General features: G+C 37.1%; 2 protein-coding genes across 3 annotated transcripts in view; one reads left to right on the plus strand and one right to left on the minus strand.

Moving 5' to 3' along the window:
* The window catches only part of ARHGAP31 (Rho GTPase activating protein 31), a 117,697-nt gene extending 110,190 nt beyond the window's left edge, over positions 1-7,507 (plus strand). Inside the window, exon 12 of the mRNA XM_060686279.2 lies at positions 1,788-7,507. Coding sequence (XP_060542262.1) covers positions 1,788-4,211 — 2,424 coding nt within the window. The 3' untranslated portion in view covers positions 4,212-7,507. The remainder of the gene's footprint in view (positions 1-1,787) is intronic.
* A 6,031-nt stretch (positions 7,508-13,538) lies between these two features.
* The window catches only part of UPK1B (uroplakin 1B), a 35,913-nt gene continuing 30,132 nt past the window's right edge, over positions 13,539-19,319 (minus strand). For both annotated transcript variants that reach the window (XM_034411513.2, XM_034411520.3), the window contains exons 7-8: positions 18,087-18,170; positions 13,539-15,080 (exon numbers count right to left, since the gene is read on the minus strand). In XM_034411513.2, coding sequence (XP_034267404.2) covers positions 15,030-15,080; positions 18,087-18,170 — 135 coding nt within the window. In that variant the 3' untranslated portion in view covers positions 13,539-15,029. The remainder of the gene's footprint in view (positions 15,081-18,086; positions 18,171-19,319) is intronic.

The following is a 19,319-nucleotide window of genomic DNA, read 5'->3' on the forward strand; positions in this document are numbered from 1 at the left end:
CAACACAACAACAACAACCTGATCAGTGGGTGCAGCAAAATTTCACAAACTGACTACCTACAATGCCATGACCGCGTTGCTAAGATCATTCACTGGAAATTGTGCCAGTACAATTTTGAGTACAGCAAAAACCACTGGGAACATCAGGTTGAGAAAGTTTTAGAGACTGAGAAACTCAAGATCTTGTGGGACTTTAGGATTCAGACTGACAGGCACTTGGTCCACAACGCACCTGACATAACAATAGTTGAAAAGAAAAAAGTATGGTTCATTGACATTGCAATACCTGGTGATGCACGGATTGAAGATAAGCAGCAAGAAAAAAATCACAAAGTACCGGGACTTGCAAATTGAAGTTGAGCGACTGTGGAAAAAGAAATCGTGTGTTGTCCCAATTGTAATTGGAGCCCTTGGAGCAATACCCAAAGGGCTACCCCGCTATTTAGAAATTCTAAATTTACTGGACGTGAACATTTTGACTCTACAAAAAACCACCTTACTCAGAACAGCTTACATCCTCCGACGATACCTTAACAGTTCCTAGGTCCTTGGTTAGGACTCGAGCTGCTGAGCTATTAACCAGCCTCAAAGGCTGTGAATCTCACTAAAGATTAACCAATAATAACAATAATAATAACAACAACAACAACTTTATTGTCATTGTACATGTATACACAGTATACCCATACAACGAAATTCACTTAACACCCAAAGACCAGGTCCAAAACACATAACATCCCCGAACACATTCCCACCCACCACAATTTCCCACCCCTAAACCACCCAAACAACCACACAAGAGATGAAGTAATACTGTCCAACATCTCACTGATGGTGGCCCTTTAGTTCATTATTGAGTGCAATTATAGCTCTGGGATAACGTGTGGTCCAAGTTTTAATTGTTCTGTATCTTCTACCAGAAGGGAACAGTCCAAAAAGATTGTAAGCAGGATGGGAAGAGTCTCCGAGAATGTTATGCAACTTTCTCAAACAGCGAGATTCAAAGATGTCGTCCAGGGCTGCAATATAAGCAGTTTTAAAGGGGAATAGCTAATTCATGGAGCTATCAGTAACTATCTGTAATTTCTACTTTTGTTGGCAGTATATTGTTTTTAGATACTCTTAAAACACTCAGCTGCTAGAGAGCTACAGTTGAAAATGTTTGTTTTCCTGCTGTCATATCTATGAGCTTCCTGGATGCATCAATTAGGTTACTTGTGACACAGAATGCTGGAATAAAAAGATCTTTTGACTTGTTCAAAAAAGTCTCATTTATATGTTCTTAGCCTATTTCTACTTTCATACTTATCAAAGTTAGAACTATGTTAGGGTGTCACATTTTATTAACTTTTGGCATTATAATTGTCAAGCTTGATCTTCACATTGACTTTAAGGGAGGGGCCATTATGAAGTTTCCAATGATATAAATCCAAATCCACTGAAAATATTATAGTTGATTGAAATTATTACTTGCTGATTTATTCCCACTGTATCATAGTTTTCAAATAGTGCCTCATTTTTAACATTTGGTTTCCAACAAAGTAGGATGGACAAATAACAAGATTTCTGTCTTCAATGGAGGAAATTTTCATTTTATTATTTAATTATTAATTAATAAAATTTGAATCTATATGGTTTTTAATGGAAAAGGATAATAGAAGAACTTTTCATTCTTTCAATAGAATATATGCTTAGCTGTTATTCTAAAACTTTTATGTAGTTGTTTTTTAAAAGGGCCACAACTTATAAAAAGGAGTTATGTGATCTAGATGGTTTCTCTTTTTCAGGTGGTTGATGATCATTCCAACATTGTGATGAAACCACTGTGGCCAGATATTCAACAAGAGCTGAAAATTGTTGAGTCTGAGGAGGAGTTTTTGTGTACTGGAAGTGATCTAAAGACAGACGAGCAACAACAACAACGGGAGTTTAAACCAAGTCTTACCTCTGTTGCATCTTCAGAAGCAAAGAGTTTTGTGTGTAGTTCTCTTCTGCTACCAACTCCCTCCAAAGAGGAAAACCTAATTGGAGGTCCATTGCCTATATCTGACATTCTTTCCAAAGAATCACAAGAGGTACAACTTTGCAACTCTGAGCCATTCAGAAAGCAGAGTAGTATTCCCTTCACCTCAGTGAAGCTGCAAAATATTCCATGCTCAAAAAATTGCCCACAAGATGATAACACAAAAAATGATCTCCCATCTCAATCCTCAGATTGGAAGTTTCCATCAGAACTAAAAGAAAACACAGCTTTTTCAACAGACAAGTCATCATATTCCAAAGAAAATAATTTAGATCAGCTAGAATGTGAAAGTAAGGATTGGCTTATTCAAAGAGAGAAAAAAGTTGAAACAGCAACCCAGTTCAAAAAAAGCAGTGACACACATTCAGAGAGAGATCTAGCCAATTCAAAGATTCAATGTAGAGCTGAAGTCCCATGGGTCAAAAAGGGCAGAATGAATGATCAAAACTCTGCTAATCAACAGGAGGAAGATACATGGAGTGACCATGTCCATGGTTTAGAATTGCTAGAGCCATGGGAAGATCATCAGTGGGTCACCAGTCCCCTTCATTCTCCTACCTTGAAAGAAACTCAAGGGAAGGCACTTCAGGAGTTTCAGCCACAGAACCAAGGAATGGCCCAAAGCCATTTCAAGAAACCATGTTTCAGTCGTAGCTTTTCTTTAGATAGTAAAGATTTTTTGAAAGCTCATTGGGCTATAGAAATACCTTTAACTAATGCACACGAGGAACAGCTTTGTGGTGACCTAGAACAAGGAATGAAGGAATATTCACCAGGACTGTGGAAAGAAAGTTTTCAGAAAGCTGAAGCCTGGCTGAATTGTTTAAAGGAAACTTCAAACTCACATGAAACAAACACAAAATATCTAAGTCATAAAGCAGGCTTTGCAGCCACAGAGTTGCCTTCTAGTCTTGAAGGATTGCCTAGTGTTGCCTGCAAAGCATTGGTTAAGAAGGAAGTGCCTAAAGATGACAAAAATCAAGAAAACATGAAGCTAGATTTGCCTTTGTCACAATTCAATACTGAGGTCAATTTATTAAATTCAAACTGCACAGGAAAGCAGGCAACTAATATTCAACGGAATGACAGACCGGGAGTTCCTGTTATGAAAGGACCATGTTGTACTAAAGAGCTGCAGATCAATAAAGGTGAAGACATTCCATGTAAAGGAAAGCCAAGGCCCTCTTCTCTCAACCTGGATTCTGTCCTTCCACTCGCCAGCCATTTTAATTTTGACAACTTGTCTTTCCCCTCTTCACCCAGGCACTTTCTCTGCGGGCAGAAAGATGCTAAGTCTAGTGATTCTGCACCATCCCTTCCTGTTGCTTGTCCAAGTGAAAATAAAACTGACCTTTGGGGGTCACACTTTGATCCTCAAGACTTAGACTTGGAATACATAATGATGGCTCACGCTACCACTGGTCGTCGTAATTCTGCCCCTGTAAGTGTTTCAGCAGTAAGAACATCTTTCATGGTTAAGATGTGTCAGGCTCGAGCTGTCCCAGTAATTCCACCAAAGATTCAATATACCCAAGTTCCCCAGCCTTTGCAGGCACAAAACCCCAACTGCAGAATCCCAGTGGCATCAGAGAATAAACAAACAGAAGTCAAGAAAAGTCTAATCAAGCCCATTCAAAATGCTCAGGGTCAGCTGCAACTCCCAAAGAGTCCACCACTTGATGGGATGATGGGAAAAGAAAACAACAGTACACTCATTTTGGATTCAGCTGCAACTAGAAAAGCCGAACCACCTTTTCCCAATCATAATACTACTCAGGATGCACCAGTTCTTCGGCGAAAGAGAACCTCTGAAGGAGAAACTACTGGAGATACTCCACAGTCCTCAAAAATGGAGAGGCCATCTGGGGTTTCGAAGCCTTCTTACAGATCTAGACCAGGAAGACCTCAGAGCCTTATTCTATTTAGTCCTCCCTTTCCTATCATGGACCATCCCTCTTCTGCAGACTCTAGAGTATTGTTATCTCCCATAAGAAGCCCTACACAGACCCCTTCTCCAAGTCCAATTTTGAATGATTTATTAGGGGCAGCCCCAGAGGGTGTCACTCTTCGTAACAAGATGACTATTCCAAAGAATGGCCAAAGACTAGAGACATCTACAAGTTGCTTTTACCAACCACAGAGGAGGTCTGTAATTCTGGATGGAAGAAGCGGGCGTCAGATAGAATAATGTCTTTCAATTTCTCTTCCCTGGTGGATGAGATATACTGGTAACACTGAGAACTATGAATATGATGGTATTATTGCTAAATGCTTATTACTAAAACAGTAATTGTTGATTTCAACAATCCTTAATTTTATATTTTGTCACATTTAATAGATGAAATTATCCCATAGGTGAAAGCAACATTTTACTGCAAGGAAAGGCAGAGGTAAAAGTTGTCTAGAAATGTATTCCTTTATAAGACACTCTCATGCTTCTGCTTCCCACCAACAGACACGAATCATCTCAGCTAATGTTCCTTTCCATGATCTTGCTTATTGCCTTCCTATAATGTTGAAATGCTAAGTATTGGGGATTCCAGTCCTGGTATGTATTAAGAACAGCAGACCTGCTCCATGCATCTATATTCAGACCTACAAGGAGCATTGTCAAAAGAATAATGTGCACGCTGGGCACTCAAATAAGTGGTGAGAGAGGAATGCTGATGTGTTTGAGTGAAACCTATTTTGATAAGCTATTATTATTAAAAACACCAATTATATCTTACACTTCTCTAAATGGTTGATGGACTTTAATACTGATTATAGAAGATTGTACAAATAGTCATACAGTATGAAATATCTGCTCTGTCAATGATTAGAAGATTTAGTGATGTAATAGAAGGGATTGAACCCACTCCGGATTATTTTCATCCTCCTCCAAAAGCACTAATTTGCTATCTCTGTAGCGGTGTCACTTTTGGTAGCTGCTAAATGGAGCGATAGGGCAGTCATAATAAACTTCAATCCATTTATCAGAACATTATAGTGTACTGATGTTTATTGAAGACATTATAATATGATTTTCTCTACACCAGCCCCAGTGTGGCTGCTTTGCAAATGAGATTGAATTTAAGTTGCTACCCAACTTGCATCAATAATTGGCACAAAGTAAATTTCAATTAGCAAATAAATTCCAGCCCAAATATCTGGTTGCAAGTTATTAAATCAGAATTGGGAGTCCAAAGATCTATCAAGAATGACTTACATGTGTTAGATTTTGTTTTCTCATTGACTCTCAATATCATAGTCCAGAACCACATATTCACAAAAAACAGTTGAACTAGAGCTAGGATAGAAAATATGTAGACAAGTGACTTTGTTGGGAAAATATGTGACAAGTAACTTTGGCATACATATAAGATATTGAAATGACGTATATTGTAATTTCACTAATACTTATTTTGATACATGTACTTCTACCTAGAATTCCAACTTTGATTTTGAGAATAAGTTGCTTCACATAACAAAATGAGCACCTCTTACTTTTGAAGTCTATTATAAATCCCGGTTTCCTTTTTTCTACTTTTCAATAAAATTTATGTAAGGCAATTTGAAATAATAGCAAAAGAGGATTGGCAGTTCTAAAACATTGTGGTTCTCTCTTTATAACAGAGTAATGGGTGACACTGTCTTTATTTGCACATTGTTATTAACAAAACAAACAACAAAAAACCCTGATTTTAATTGAAGAGAATTTAATTGAAGAGAAATTCAGCTATTTAATTGAAAAGAAATTCAGCTAAAGACAATTGGAATGGATTTTTAAGATTTTTAAGATTCATTTTGAGAATAAATCAGTTTCTCCATTTTTGGAAACATAGAATAAGAGGTTCTGCTTTTTGCATCCTTAGATTTGGTCAAGGCTTGGTATGCTGCTTATAAGAGTTGGCAAAGAAGGGAAAGAAAAAAACAGTGTCCTCCCACCCTCCCCATCCTATAATGCCCAAGGACAGAAGGAAGGACACTGTGGGCTGTCATTTTTGGTGGAAGAAAGAATAGGTTAATGGAGTGAAGCAGAGTGCTGAATTAGAAGGAATGTTGTTAGTACATTATACCATTTCTGGGATAACAAAAATAATTTACTTGCTCATTGAATGGTATCTAGAGAGAAAGATAGATTTACCTGTGGGATGGTTTGTTCTTTTGTGTAAGTAATGCCTAGGATTTGCTTTAAGCAAGGTATGTTGACTATTTTCCTAGTGACAGATATATTTTCTAAAAGTGTGCTATAGAAATATATTAAAACACAGTATAATTAAGACCTAAGAAGCTGTCTCTAAATAGCAGTGCATCTTGGACAAAGCCAGTGTTTAGAAATTAGGCTTTGTTGCAAACTCCTCTTGTGTAGGTTTCCCACATTTTTGATAGAGAAAGATCATCAATTGCTGTGGAGTCTGTCCTTCCTGATCTTTTTTCCTGCAATTGTTCTTCACATCAACACAGGACTTTATCAACTATTGCTAAGCTTATCTGAAATAGATCTCACTCAAAAAAAGTAAATCTTCCAATTATTTCATGGCAATGGTCCCCGGGGTGATGGTGGTGAAGAATTGTTTTATGAGATGAGAGATATGATTAAGAAGCTAGGAAAATGCCTGTACATCATTTTGCATCCTTAGCATTGTTTTGCTTCAATTTCTTGATAGTTTCAATTCTTGGGTGCAAACACACGCACACACACAATTTCAGTTGAGATTGGGAAAATCATGGGAAAATCATTAAAATGGATAGATTCTTCTTCCATTGTGTTCTAAAAAAAAGGCCTAATTTTGGGTGGGAGGGTTGGAGGTGGAGGAAAAGGTGAGGGCTGCACTTGGTTTTTCAGTGGCATGCTGAGAACAACACTCCAAAAGTTAGACCAAGGATAAAATAAAATAAAATTGATTTCATTTCTTTCAAAAGTGAATTCAGGTAATGGTTTCTTTTTACATGTATTAAATATAAAAATGCTCCCATGCATTTTTTTTTAGTTTTTTCCCTTTTTCATAATAATAATTACAATTTGTCAGCAACTTTTGAAGGGACACATCCACTGTAGTCAAAGCATTCAAGGTCCCTCTATGGCTGTAAAGTCTCAAGCTGTGCATCTTTCCTGTATATGAAAAATGCTGTATGCCATGTTAAATTGCTTATAACATTTTAACTGTAAGTCTTTAAGATACAAGTATACTTTTTTCAAGATTTGTTTCTGATAATTTTATTAAAATAAAACAAATTTAAGTTGAGGATAAATCCCTGTTCCTTCCTGCCCCTTCCCCTCCCTGAAGAAATTATGAATCAGTTTTTCCTATTGCTTTCAATTTGAGAGGGGGAAGCCAAGTCCATTAATGTGAGCTTTGTATGAATGCGTTGAATTTCATTTAATCACCATGATGAGTATTTGTTTTCATGGAGTGCTGCTCCTCTATTTTAGTGCTTACATCACGTGGAAATTTTGCCAAGTCTCAACCATGAGATTAAACTGGAGTTTTTATAAAAACATATTTGTGTCTTAGTGTTGTTTTGACAATGTACATAGTTACTGTGCTCTTGATGAGAACAAAAGATATTTACTTTTGACATTTCTATTACGGTCATCCTTACTTGATAAGCTAAATCAGGGATGGAAAACCTGTGAACTTTCCAGATGCTTTCCAGATGCTTTTTGAAATTCAGTTTCCAAAAGGCCCAGTTAATACCAAGTTCTGAGAAATATTGGTGAGGAATCTTTCAGCAATATGAAGGGCTATAATTTCTCCATCTTTGAATAGCCCCAAGCATTAAGGATGCTCGTCAGCATCACAGGTGTTATTATGCAAGATCATTGACAACCGATCCTTTAAAGAAATTGAGAGAATGTACATTGTTATTTCAATCCCTACTCACGTTCACTCATGGCTTAGTCATTTCCCATCTTGACTATTGCAATGCGCTCTACATGGGGCTGCCCTTGAAGAGAATCTGGAAGCTCCAGTTGGTGCAAAATGCAGCAACCCGTATGGTTTTGCTCAGACCCCGGTGTGCACATATATCATCTCTCCTGCGGGAGCTGCATTGGCTGCCGATTTGCTTCCTGGTGCAATTCAAGGTACTGGTTGTCACCTTTAAAGCCCTTCATGGCTTGGGAGCGGGGAGGCAGGGAACGTTGCGGATCCCATCCCTGAGGGAGATACACCTGGCGGGACCCAGAAGAAGGGCCTTCTCCGCGGTGGCTCCCTCTCTCTGGAACATCATTCCCCCAGAGATTAGAATGGCCCCACCCTAATTCTCTTCTGGAAGACACTGAAGACCTGGTTCTGCCAGCGGGCCTGGGGAACCCAGAGCGGGATGGAGCCCATTAAATGGCTTGTGTGATCAGCTGTTGCTGGGGCGGGAGGTAGGGGTCAGGGGTGATTTTATTATATTAATTTATTTGATTTTTTATGAGTTTTAGTGTTTTTTAAATGTGGTTTTTTATATTTTATAAGCCACCTTGAGTCACCATAGGCGAATAGGCAGCAATATAAATTAAATAAATAAATAGATAGATAGATAGATAGATAGATAGATAGATAGATAGATAGATAGATAGATAGATAGATAAATAAATAAATTCTCATCTAAAAAATAATCTTTGGAAGTTGACTGAACTACTCCATGTGGGTGGCTCATCTACCTGTGGGAAGCAGTCAGAATATTAGCGATCACTCTGCATCCTTTGTAACTAGTCCAAAAGTTACAGACTTAAAATTCTTGCTGAACTTCAGTCTTTTTCATATCTAGTAGAAGAAAATCCAATCTTCTGTGTTTCCAAAGCAACTTGAATAAATCTAACATTACATTTGGTAGCAGCTGGATCTCATATTCTCTTACAAAGCATCTATCTTGACTACTGTCACCACAAGCTCATAACGTGAAGGGATTTAATTCTCTTTCTCTCTCTCCTCCAGCTGCTTCCTTTTCATTTTTCAAAATTTAAATGCATTAATTGGGATCCTGTTCGTGTCTTTAGATACATTAAAATGAAAGGCCATTTGCATGCATTTTGACTGATATGCAACAGAACTTAGAATGCTTAGTCTGATACTTTACTTTTAGTAATATATTTAGCATGGCTATATAATTAGGGAGTAATCTGGTTTGTGCTGGAATCAGATCTGGGCAATCTGCTTGTTCCCTGGATTGGATAGGATTCATGGCTTCTTCCTTATTCATGGATATACACACACAAAAAAATACCTGATCTGGGAAATTGGAACTTTCACTGTTATACTGAAGAAAAAATAATAGTATCAGCTACACATTTTCTACTTCTTTGAGAAGATTGGCAATGTATCATTTAATATTTTAAGGGGAGGTGAAAAATTCCAATGAAAAGTCAGCAGTGCAGAGTTGCAAGGAGTGGATTTGGGTGTTTTTCCGCTAGGTCTTTTGGAGGAAATTGGGAATGGGTCAGGGGTGAAATCCAAATTTTTTCCCTACTGGTTCTATGGGTGTGGCTTGTGGGTGTGGCTTGGCTTGGTGGGTGTGGCAGGGGAAGGATACTGCAAAATCTCCATTCCCACCCCACTCCAGGGGAAGCATACTGCAAAATCTCCATTCCCACCCCACTCTTGGGCCAGCCAGAGGTGGTGTTTGCCAGTTCTCCGAATTGTTCAAAATTTCCGCTACCAGTTCTGCAGAACCTGTCAGAACCTGCTGGATTTCACCCCTGGAATGGGTCTTTATTTCTATAATATTGTTAACTGTGAGGGCAAACTTATCATTTTCATGTGTTTTCTGTGGCAGATATTTAGCAATACCGGTAGTCCTCAATTTATGACCGCAACTGAACCCCAAATTTCTGTTGCTACGCAAGACAGTTTTTAAGTGAGTTTTGCTCCATTTTATCACCTTTCTTGCCACAGTTGTTAAATGAATCTGGCTTTCCCTATTGACTTTGCTTGTCAGAAGGTCACAAAAGATGATCACATGACCCCGGGACACTGTAACCATCATAAATACATGCCAGCTGCCAAGCGTTCAAATTATGATCACATGATGATGCAGAGGCTGCAACGGATGTAAATGTGAAAAACAGTCATAAGTCACTTTTTTTCAGTGCCGTTGTAACTTTGAACTATCACTAAATGAATGGTTCTATGTTCAGGGCTATCTGTAGTAGCAAAAAGGTCTATTCTTCTTTAATACAAATACTGTATAAAATGGACAAAGCTTCTCCTTTAATACATTGGAAACCTAGTAGGACATGTACAAAATAAGTGCTCAGGACTATATTCTTGCTCTTTCTAAAATAGTTTATAGTATTACAATATTCAGAACAAATTTTAAGTTACAGTATTTTTTGGAGTATAAGACGGATCTTTCCCCCCCTAAAAGGGAGTGAAAATTTAAGTGCATCTTATACACCAAATGTAGCCCCGCCCACCCACTGGCCCCCACCCTTTGGCCTCTGCCTCCCAGCAGTTTACCTCCTTGCAGCAAGCAGCAAGAAGAAACAGCTTGTTTCAGCTTCAGCACAGCCTAATTAGCACAAGTTGATTGGATTGGCCTCCCAACTCTCAGCTGTTTTGCTCTCAGCTATTTTGCATGGGCCTCTGCTGCTTGCTGCAAGAAAGTAAATTGCTGGGAGCAGATTTTTTTTCTTGTTCTAATCAAGCTATGCTGAAAACAAAAATGAAAGTAAAGCAGGCTATTTGCTGTTTGCTGCAATGAGGCAAAATTGCTGGGAGGCAGAGGCAGATTTCTTTTTCTTGTTTTCCTCATCAAAAAAGGTAAGTGCGTCTTATAGCCCGGAGCATCTTATACTTCGAAAAATACGGTATATCATTTAAAAAGAGCAAAATCTGGTTTATTACAGGTAGTCGTTGATTAATAACCATTGCTTAGCAATCATTCAAAGTATTGGATGATTTCTTTTTCTTCAAAGAGTTGATTCAAAAAAGAACCACATTTTTGGTCCCTAATCCATAGCCATACACGTACTGTTTTTTTCGATTGAATGTCAGTGATGCTGGCAGAGGAAAGAAATGCATCATATCCTTTTAGCTTTAGTGAAAGTGCAATCCAGAAATATTTAATTTTAGCAATAGGAAGATACGTTAGCACTTCAAAGCAAATACAGCAGCTGCTTAATAATAAACCAAGGGATAAAAGACAGAACCGGGGATAAAATAACATAGCTGAAGTTTTCTGGAAAAGGAGCATTTTCTGAAAGGCAAAAGCTGAAGCAAAGAAACAAAAAACAGATGTTGAACTCATTTTCCACTGCTGAAAGAACTTGGGGGAAAAAAACTTGTTTTAAAAAAGGAAAGTTAATCTCTGTCTCAGCAAATACAACGTTCGTTTTATTCTACATTTCATTACCGTTACCTTAGGCAACTGAAGTTCACCAAATTTTGCCCAAAGAAAGATGATCAAAAAGGAATCCTATGTCTCTCAATGTGTCCTGGAGTATCTACAGCCTTAAACCACTTGTTAAAGAAGAGCCTTGTTTAACTATTACAGAAGGAATATTCTTTTGGTAAGAACTATGCAACTCCAACATGACTGGAAAGACTTAGGTCATATTTCGATGGGGCGGGAGTGTTGCTGAAAGCACTTGAAGAGAGGCACTTGAAAAAGCATTTGTTCAGATACTCATGAAGAACATTAGAGGGATCACACCCATGCTTATAGCCTCCTATCTATATTCTTGCCATAAGCAGTCTTTAGAGACTTAAGAATATTTAGAATTTGGAGAATGAATGCACTCACAAAATGGCTGTGATATTCCTAGAAACAATGTGAAAGCAGAGGCAGGATTTTTGTTTTTTGTGTGTGTGTGTTTTTGCTTTCAATACAGAAGCTATTATTTTTATTTAAAAACATTAAACATCAGGAGAGCTGGGCGATTGTAAAGAATTCATTATAATTCCTTTATAAATACTATATATATGCATGGCTAAGTCTACTCTAGAATTTTAAACATAAGATGAAAAATGTATCATCCATGGATAAAATGACCCTATTTTTTTAATTTGTACAATTGGCTTATTCAAGGATGGGGCATTTTTCATGGTATATTCTTTAAAAATTCAGACGTTGGTTTACTTATAGATGGACTCATCATTGAGTACACCATATGCCACAAGATGGGCAGTGTGTGTATGTGTGTGTTTATGTATAAAGCATTACTGTATATACTTATGGAACAACTAAACAATACAAACTAAATGTGTATTTTGGAACCTGCAATTTTTGATTTATCTGTGAATATATACAATACTAACTGATTCTTACCACTTTCTTTGGAAAAAATCAGTGACTATTTTAAAGGGAGAAGCTGTTTAAGTCACAGACGTCAATTGATGCAGTAATACAAATTAAAGCAACCCTTATTAAATGGTTGTCCAGTCCCTACTTCAACATATCCAATGTAGGATAAACTACAATGTTTCCTTGTTATTGGTGTCACTGTCAAATCAAACCAAAACAAATCAAACTCCCCTTAGGTATTTAAAAAAACAACATCTCTTCCAATTATTATCCCCCCTCCTATTTTGCATTTTAAAGGATAAATACAATAATGATATTCAGTCTCTTCTCAACAGAACTTGTTTTTCCCATCTCCTGCTCTTTTTCATTGCTCTCCCTAAACTGCCCCAGGCTGAAGACTTCTTAAAAGTGTGGGAGTACTGATACTATGTTGTGAATCCAAAGGAATTTGTTTCTCATCAGACTAAGTTGGTAAGTAGTAACTCTCTGGAGCATTAGTAGCAACACCTAAGTGTATGGAATAATACTTAGCTACTTACCCAGCAGGTATGCTGCCTGTTTAACCACTGAAGAAATGTTGAATAGCCCTAAGAAAACAGCTACTGCTTATGAAAAATTGGGTGATGGTGAGAAGAACAGTCCACATACAGGAAGTTCTTAATTTTGGTTGTTTTACTGAAAATTAACACATCTTCTTTGTGCCTTCTAGAGTCTGTCTGGAGTAACCCTCTAAATAATCAATGTAATGGTAAATACAGAAAAAAACCAATAAACTCTTTAATATATTATAGAAGTTTCCCTTTCAGCAAATTCATTCATGGGCAATTTGAGAGCACCTTGCCCTCTAAACTTTACCCCACTTTATCACATTTGCATTATGGAAGAAACTACATGTGAAAAATATTGTTGTGCATTCTATCCCTCAGCAAAATCTTCATTTGGGTCATTGGGAAACAAAATGAAAGGCTTAAAGCTATGATATTCTATTTACAAATTCAAATGTTATTTCATGAAATTATAGGTAAAAGCGGTTTAATGTTGATATATTGAAATCAAAATTATACTTAAGTATCCTGGTCCTACAGTTAAAGAATCCCTTATAAAATATGATTACTGGTTTGTTTTTAAATGAAGACACAGATTTTATTCAATAACTGAAGTTTCCCACTAACTTTAAAAAAAAAATCATTCATTCCAGTTCTTCAGCTTAGGAAAGCATAAGAGCAATCACTATAATGTACAATCAATATACTTGGGTTACATGTGAGACAAAATTATATTCTCTTAACCATCTATATTTTATTTAAAAAACACAGTTTATTAATAAAGATTTGAACAGGAATAAAATATACAGAAAATGTATTGCTTTTTGGGGCTTACATTTCATGGAAAATCATTTGCATCTTACAATTCTCTGTACAAGGCATACACTATCACAACAAAGTTTACAGTTTGATATGTTAACAAAAGATGGATTGTGTAATTGGTTGGTCATCTATATATTAGACATTCATATTAAAATAATAAACATGATCTCATTGTGAATTCTAATAAAATATATTTAATTCAAGATCCAAGGAAAATGTTAGGGTATCTCTTGCATTCAATGTGTTTTCAAGTATAATTGTTCTTCTATGTTTGGTTCTTTTAAGAAGTCATTCTCTCTTGTAAATAACTTAGGAATCATATCAAACATTGGTAAATTGAGGATTGTATGTGTATACCAGTAATCAGAGGTAGCCAAAAAATACTGCAAAAAACCCTAGATAATCACTCCAAACAACTGGTTCAATACTTTCTTATTTTCTTAAAATAGCCATTTCCAATAAAAGAGAATAAATGTAGCTCAGGCTTGAACTGGTGTTGTCTGGGCAAGTTGCTTGCTTGCTGTTGGTTCATTAGCCAAATAGGTAACACCATAAGTTTATATATACCGTAGTAGCTTGCCCTGCCAGTGTTGGTAGGGCTGTGGTCTTCTCCTTGAGTGAAGGAGCAGATGGTTTTCTGCTTCATTGTTTGTCTGGTATTAATCCCTGTTTATTGGGTTTTGGATGCTAGAGATGATGTGTTCTGGTCTTTTCGTTTCCTTCTTAGTTTTTTAATTGTCTCTTTTGAATGATATATAAAAGTAGCTTATCTCTATGTATCTAATCAAGGAACTAATAGAGTAACTACCAAAGAAAAAAACACAGTTTCACTAATACAGTCAGGGCAAGATGCTGTATGTAAACAGGGAGCAAATCCAACAGTCATTGGCACAGATGATGTTACCTGGTGGAGTAATTGGCAAACAAACAAACAAACAAGAGAGCACCGGGGACTCTACCTCCATTTTCTATGTTTTAGCATGTCCTTGATTGTTACAGAATAGTTACAGCTGGAATAGTCCAGTCTTTGTGATTACTATTGCTACAATGTCTGAAATTAAGGCAATGGGAGAAGATAGGCAAAGATTAAAGGGACATCTTGAGAAGTTCCACAGAGAGAAATTATATAGATATGAACTATTTGTGAGTGCCAAGTTTAGTGTAGTAGTTAAGGCATCAGGCTACCAACATGGAAACAAAGCCAGTTGGTGACTTCGGGCCAGTCACTTTCTCTCCACCCTAAAAAAGAGGCAAAGGCAAACCACTTCTGAAAAACCTTGCCAAGAAAACTTCAGGGACTTATCCAGGTAGTCTCTGAGAAATGGTCATAACTGAACAGAAGAAGGGACGGGAAAAAAACTATATATACTGTAGATTTGTGGAAAAAAGCAGGAAGAACAGACTGCGAGGCCATTATATCTTTAATATTCAATTCTGCTCCAGTAGAACATTGTACAAAGAAGGACCCAAGTCTGGAAAAAAAGGAAATAATTCAAGGAGAATTATTGGAACATCTTTTTTTTATGCAGCACATTTTGGTTTTCCACTTCAAAACTCCATTGAACAGAAGAACAGCCTGAAGTTAATTTGTACAAGCAGCATAATTAGGTGTGGGACAACTAGCTCTCTGAATTAAGCATGTATTGTGTTCAGCATAGAACCCCAAGGTTGTTTTATTACCATAAAGAAATACAAATGCATAAATTTAATAAGCACCATGGCTGACAGAAAAACTATGAAAACTTCTGCAAGTAAAATGGTTCTCAGGTCTTCCTCTTTTTATGGAAAACTATGTAGACAAAGAAGCAATGATATAAGTTATTGGAAAGCATCTCATAAAGGCTTTCATTAAAGTCACTGCCAAAAAGTATGCAGAGAAACGAATATTTAGACTGCCCAGGAATTTAGGACAACCTTGTTTCCATGCATGTCTGTGCCTGACTGTGGCAATGTCTAGGGCAGAGGTGACAAACTTTTCCTGTTGACAGCCACATTCCTTTCCGAATAATACATGCCAACTTTAGGTGTGCCTGAACCCAGCAGCAGAGAAAGTCAAGCCAAGCTCAAAGTGGCCAAAAATATGCTTTTTCTTCTCTGCCCAGGAGGCTACTAGAGCAAGGTCTTTTTCAAGATTTCCCCAGCCAGCATGTATTTCTGTCAGCAGAAATTACGGGGAATTCTGAGAGTTGTCAAATTTGAAAAAAAACCTGATTGATTGGTTGAAATACATAAATCAATAGTTTAATCAGGGCGGAAAAATAAATATGCTTAAATATAAAAAGAAAGATTATTTCAGAATTTCAAATTTTCCTCACATTGCCCTGACTATTGTTACATTCTCGTCAATGAGGAGAAAACAATGAGAGAAATATTACACTGATGTCATCTAAAAGAAAAGTAAAAAAAAAAAAGCTACTCTGGGAGGGAGTAGCCAGATTCTAAGCTGGATGTCTCAGAGTCTTTTAAAGGTCCTGTGTTAGACAGAGAACACACCTTATTAAAAATCTGAACTGATTATTTATGGTAGCCCAAAATGGACTATAATTCCACATATTCAAGCATATTGTAAAAGGGAGAAACTGGGAAAGAGGATTCTAGACCTACTTTTGAGTAACACCAGTGTCCAATTTCTTCTAGAATAAGGTTTGAGAAAATAAGAAAAGCTTTGCTTTGCTTTGCTTTGCTTTGCTTTGCTTTGCTTTGCTTTGCTTTGCTTTGCTTTGCTTTGCTTTGCTTCGCTTCCTTTCCCTTCCCTTCCCTTCCTTCCCCTTCCCTTCCTTTCCCTTCCCTTCCCTTCCCTTCCCTTCCTTTCCCTTCCCTTCCTTTCCCTTCCCTTCCCTTCCCTTCCCTTCCCTTCCCTTCCCTTCCTTTCCCTTCCCTTCCCTTCCCTTCCCTTCCCTTCCTCAATTATTGTGTTGTAGTGCAGTGGTAGCTTGGTATTCAACTGCTCTGAAATTTATCAAACTTGGTAGTCAATGAATTTTGATGTGAAATTTTTGTCCCAGTACGCATTGTTTATTTAATACTCAATGTACAAGCTAGAACTTGTCGGTGTCGGCAGTCATTTTACTTTGTATACATTTGTTTGATACTCATTGTTTTTGGATTCATTGCACCTCTCGTAACGAATTAACGATGAGTACTGAGGTACCACTGTATTTGTTAAGATGAGAGTGAGAGAAACTGTCTAGCTTGCCTCAACCTATTGATGAACTTTAGAATTCATATTCCTGTTCAGCCTGGTTATCCCTAGTCCAACTCCAACATTATTTAAACATCCTAAATATTCTACTATGCCTGTCATTCAGGTGACATGTTCCCATCGTGTTTGTCCACATGCCTCTCATTTGCTGATAACCAGTCTTCCTGCATATTCACATTCTTTTTATTGCCTTCCTAGAGGTCATTTTTATATTTACACTGAGGCTTGTTATACTGGTTAAGGGACTCTGTAAACTCAGGTAGCCATTGCAAGTGTCCAAGAAGGACAGCACAAACAAGTCATACAGTATATTATGAACAAGTTTTCCCTGTTATGAAAGGCTTATCTGACCTTAGCTGGCTCACAACATTAAAACTGTGAGTTCAATCCCAAAACACTGGAGACTGAATTAAATTATAAACTGAATTAAATTATAAACTTTTGAGATGGTTTGCTCAAACCCAAGCAACTTTAATTACACACAACAATGAGTGTCAGCAGTATAAGCAGGCAGGTCTTTGATAGAAGTCATTTACAAACAAAATTTAATGCAACAAAAAAGGATAAGGAAAGGACATCCATTAATAGGACCAAACCTTTCCGTAAAGAATGGATAACAAAATGAAAAAGTAAAGAACAAAAAAGTATAAGGTTAAGAGCACATCTTAAAATTAACGCGCTTCAAGGTTTTGGTTACTATCTTTAGAGCGCTCCATGGCTCAGGACCAGGGTACTTACGAGACCACCTCCTGCCACCAATAGCCTCTCACCGACCAGTTCACTCCGATAGAGAGGGACTCCTCAGGGTGCCGTCAGCCAAACAATGTCGACTGACGGCCCCCAGGGGGAGAGCCTTTTCTGTGGGGGCACCTACCATCTGGAACGGGCTTCCCCCGGAGTTACGAAACATCCAAGAGTTACGCATATTCCGCCGTGCCCTGAAAACATTTCTATTCCAACAAGCTGGTCTGGCCTAACTCTCCCTTTTTAATTGGCTTTTAAACTGGCTTTTAAATCGGGTTTTAGACCTCTTTAGATAAATTTGGATGTTTTAATCTTTGAGCCTAAATTACTTAATCTGTTTTTTAATAGTTTTTAACTTCTATATGTATTTGTATTTATTATGGCTGTTCACCGCCCTGAGTCCTTCGGGAGTAGGGCGGTATACAAATATGAAAAATAAATAAATAAATAAAATAAATAAATAAACACTAAAATGCACATTAAAGGCACTAAATCATGAAGTCCAACAAATAAAGTTCTTTTAGATACTTACAGTCCAGCACAGAATGGCAAATCCAAACCAGGCAACGCCCCAGGCGTGTCTGTTCATGGGGCCAGCAATAGTTTCATAGCAGCCCTAGGGGAAAATAAAGAGGAAGAGGATCAGCTACAGGCAAATAGATCTAGTTACTAAGCCTTCATTCAAAAGAAGGACTGGTGTAAATTAATACAGGCAAGATTTAATGTGAACTTGTACCTGCCTGATTCATATGGAACTAGAATGAACTCCCTTGTCAATACTGGCAGTTTCCAGAATTGTGCAATATGGATTGCAAGCCATAAATATGTGCACAAAAGTGTATGTGGAAGGTAAAAAAAAATGTATTCAGGGAGATTGCTTGCAAACTTTGTACACATTAACAAAAGTCCATACAAAAATGTGCAATTTAGATTGAAATTTGTACAAAAATGTTTATGAATTCTTACACAGATGTTTTTATGTCAAATTTGAAAGCTGAATATGTATGAGCCAAAAAATGCCAACATGTGGGAATCATGAGAATAGTATACTAATATTTACAAATAAGTAAAAAAAAAAAAAGTCGTCAAGCAAAAAGAGAGAAAACACACTTCCTGGTTGGAAGTTGAGGAGATTTCTCTGGAAATAAAATATCTTTAACTTCATCAATCCAACAAGGGACTAAACAATAACCAAAGCAATTATCTAAAATTTCATTAGAGTTTTAGCATCCATCTTTTCAAAGTAAATTCCTTCTCAAATAGCTGTACTGCTGCGGTTAAAAGTCACTGAAACCACTGATGTAATTATCCAGATTGAAATGGAGGTATCCCATTTTAAAGAATTGTCAAAGTGATGGCTATCAGATGCATAGTAATGGATTAAAATCTATTAAAGTAATGCTATAATCAATGTGTTAGTTTTTAAGATTATCACAGCAGTCCAAATCTTCACATTTTAATCAAATAACAGTAGGCTGGTAGATCTAGCAGAGTGATGAAGAAATAGTATTACATCCATCAATAATATTTCAGCCTGTTGAATTTGTATAATTATGATCAAGATTAAGTTCTTAAATTTAATAAGCAGTAGCAGTCCCAGAGAATTTTATCTTATGATAGGGCTGTTCTTCTCTGACAGGGATGTAAAACAAGGAACATAAGGAGAAGAGGAACATTCAGCCTACCGCATTGGCAGTAAATATTGCTAGCATTGAGCACCCCATTAACATTTCAGAGAAGACAAATATCAATGAGTGTTTTGATT

Source organism: Pantherophis guttatus, chromosome 5 (assembly GCF_059756535.1).
Source record: "Pantherophis guttatus breed Tessera chromosome 5, ASM5975653v1, whole genome shotgun sequence".
NCBI lineage: Eukaryota > Metazoa > Chordata > Lepidosauria > Squamata > Colubridae > Pantherophis > Pantherophis guttatus.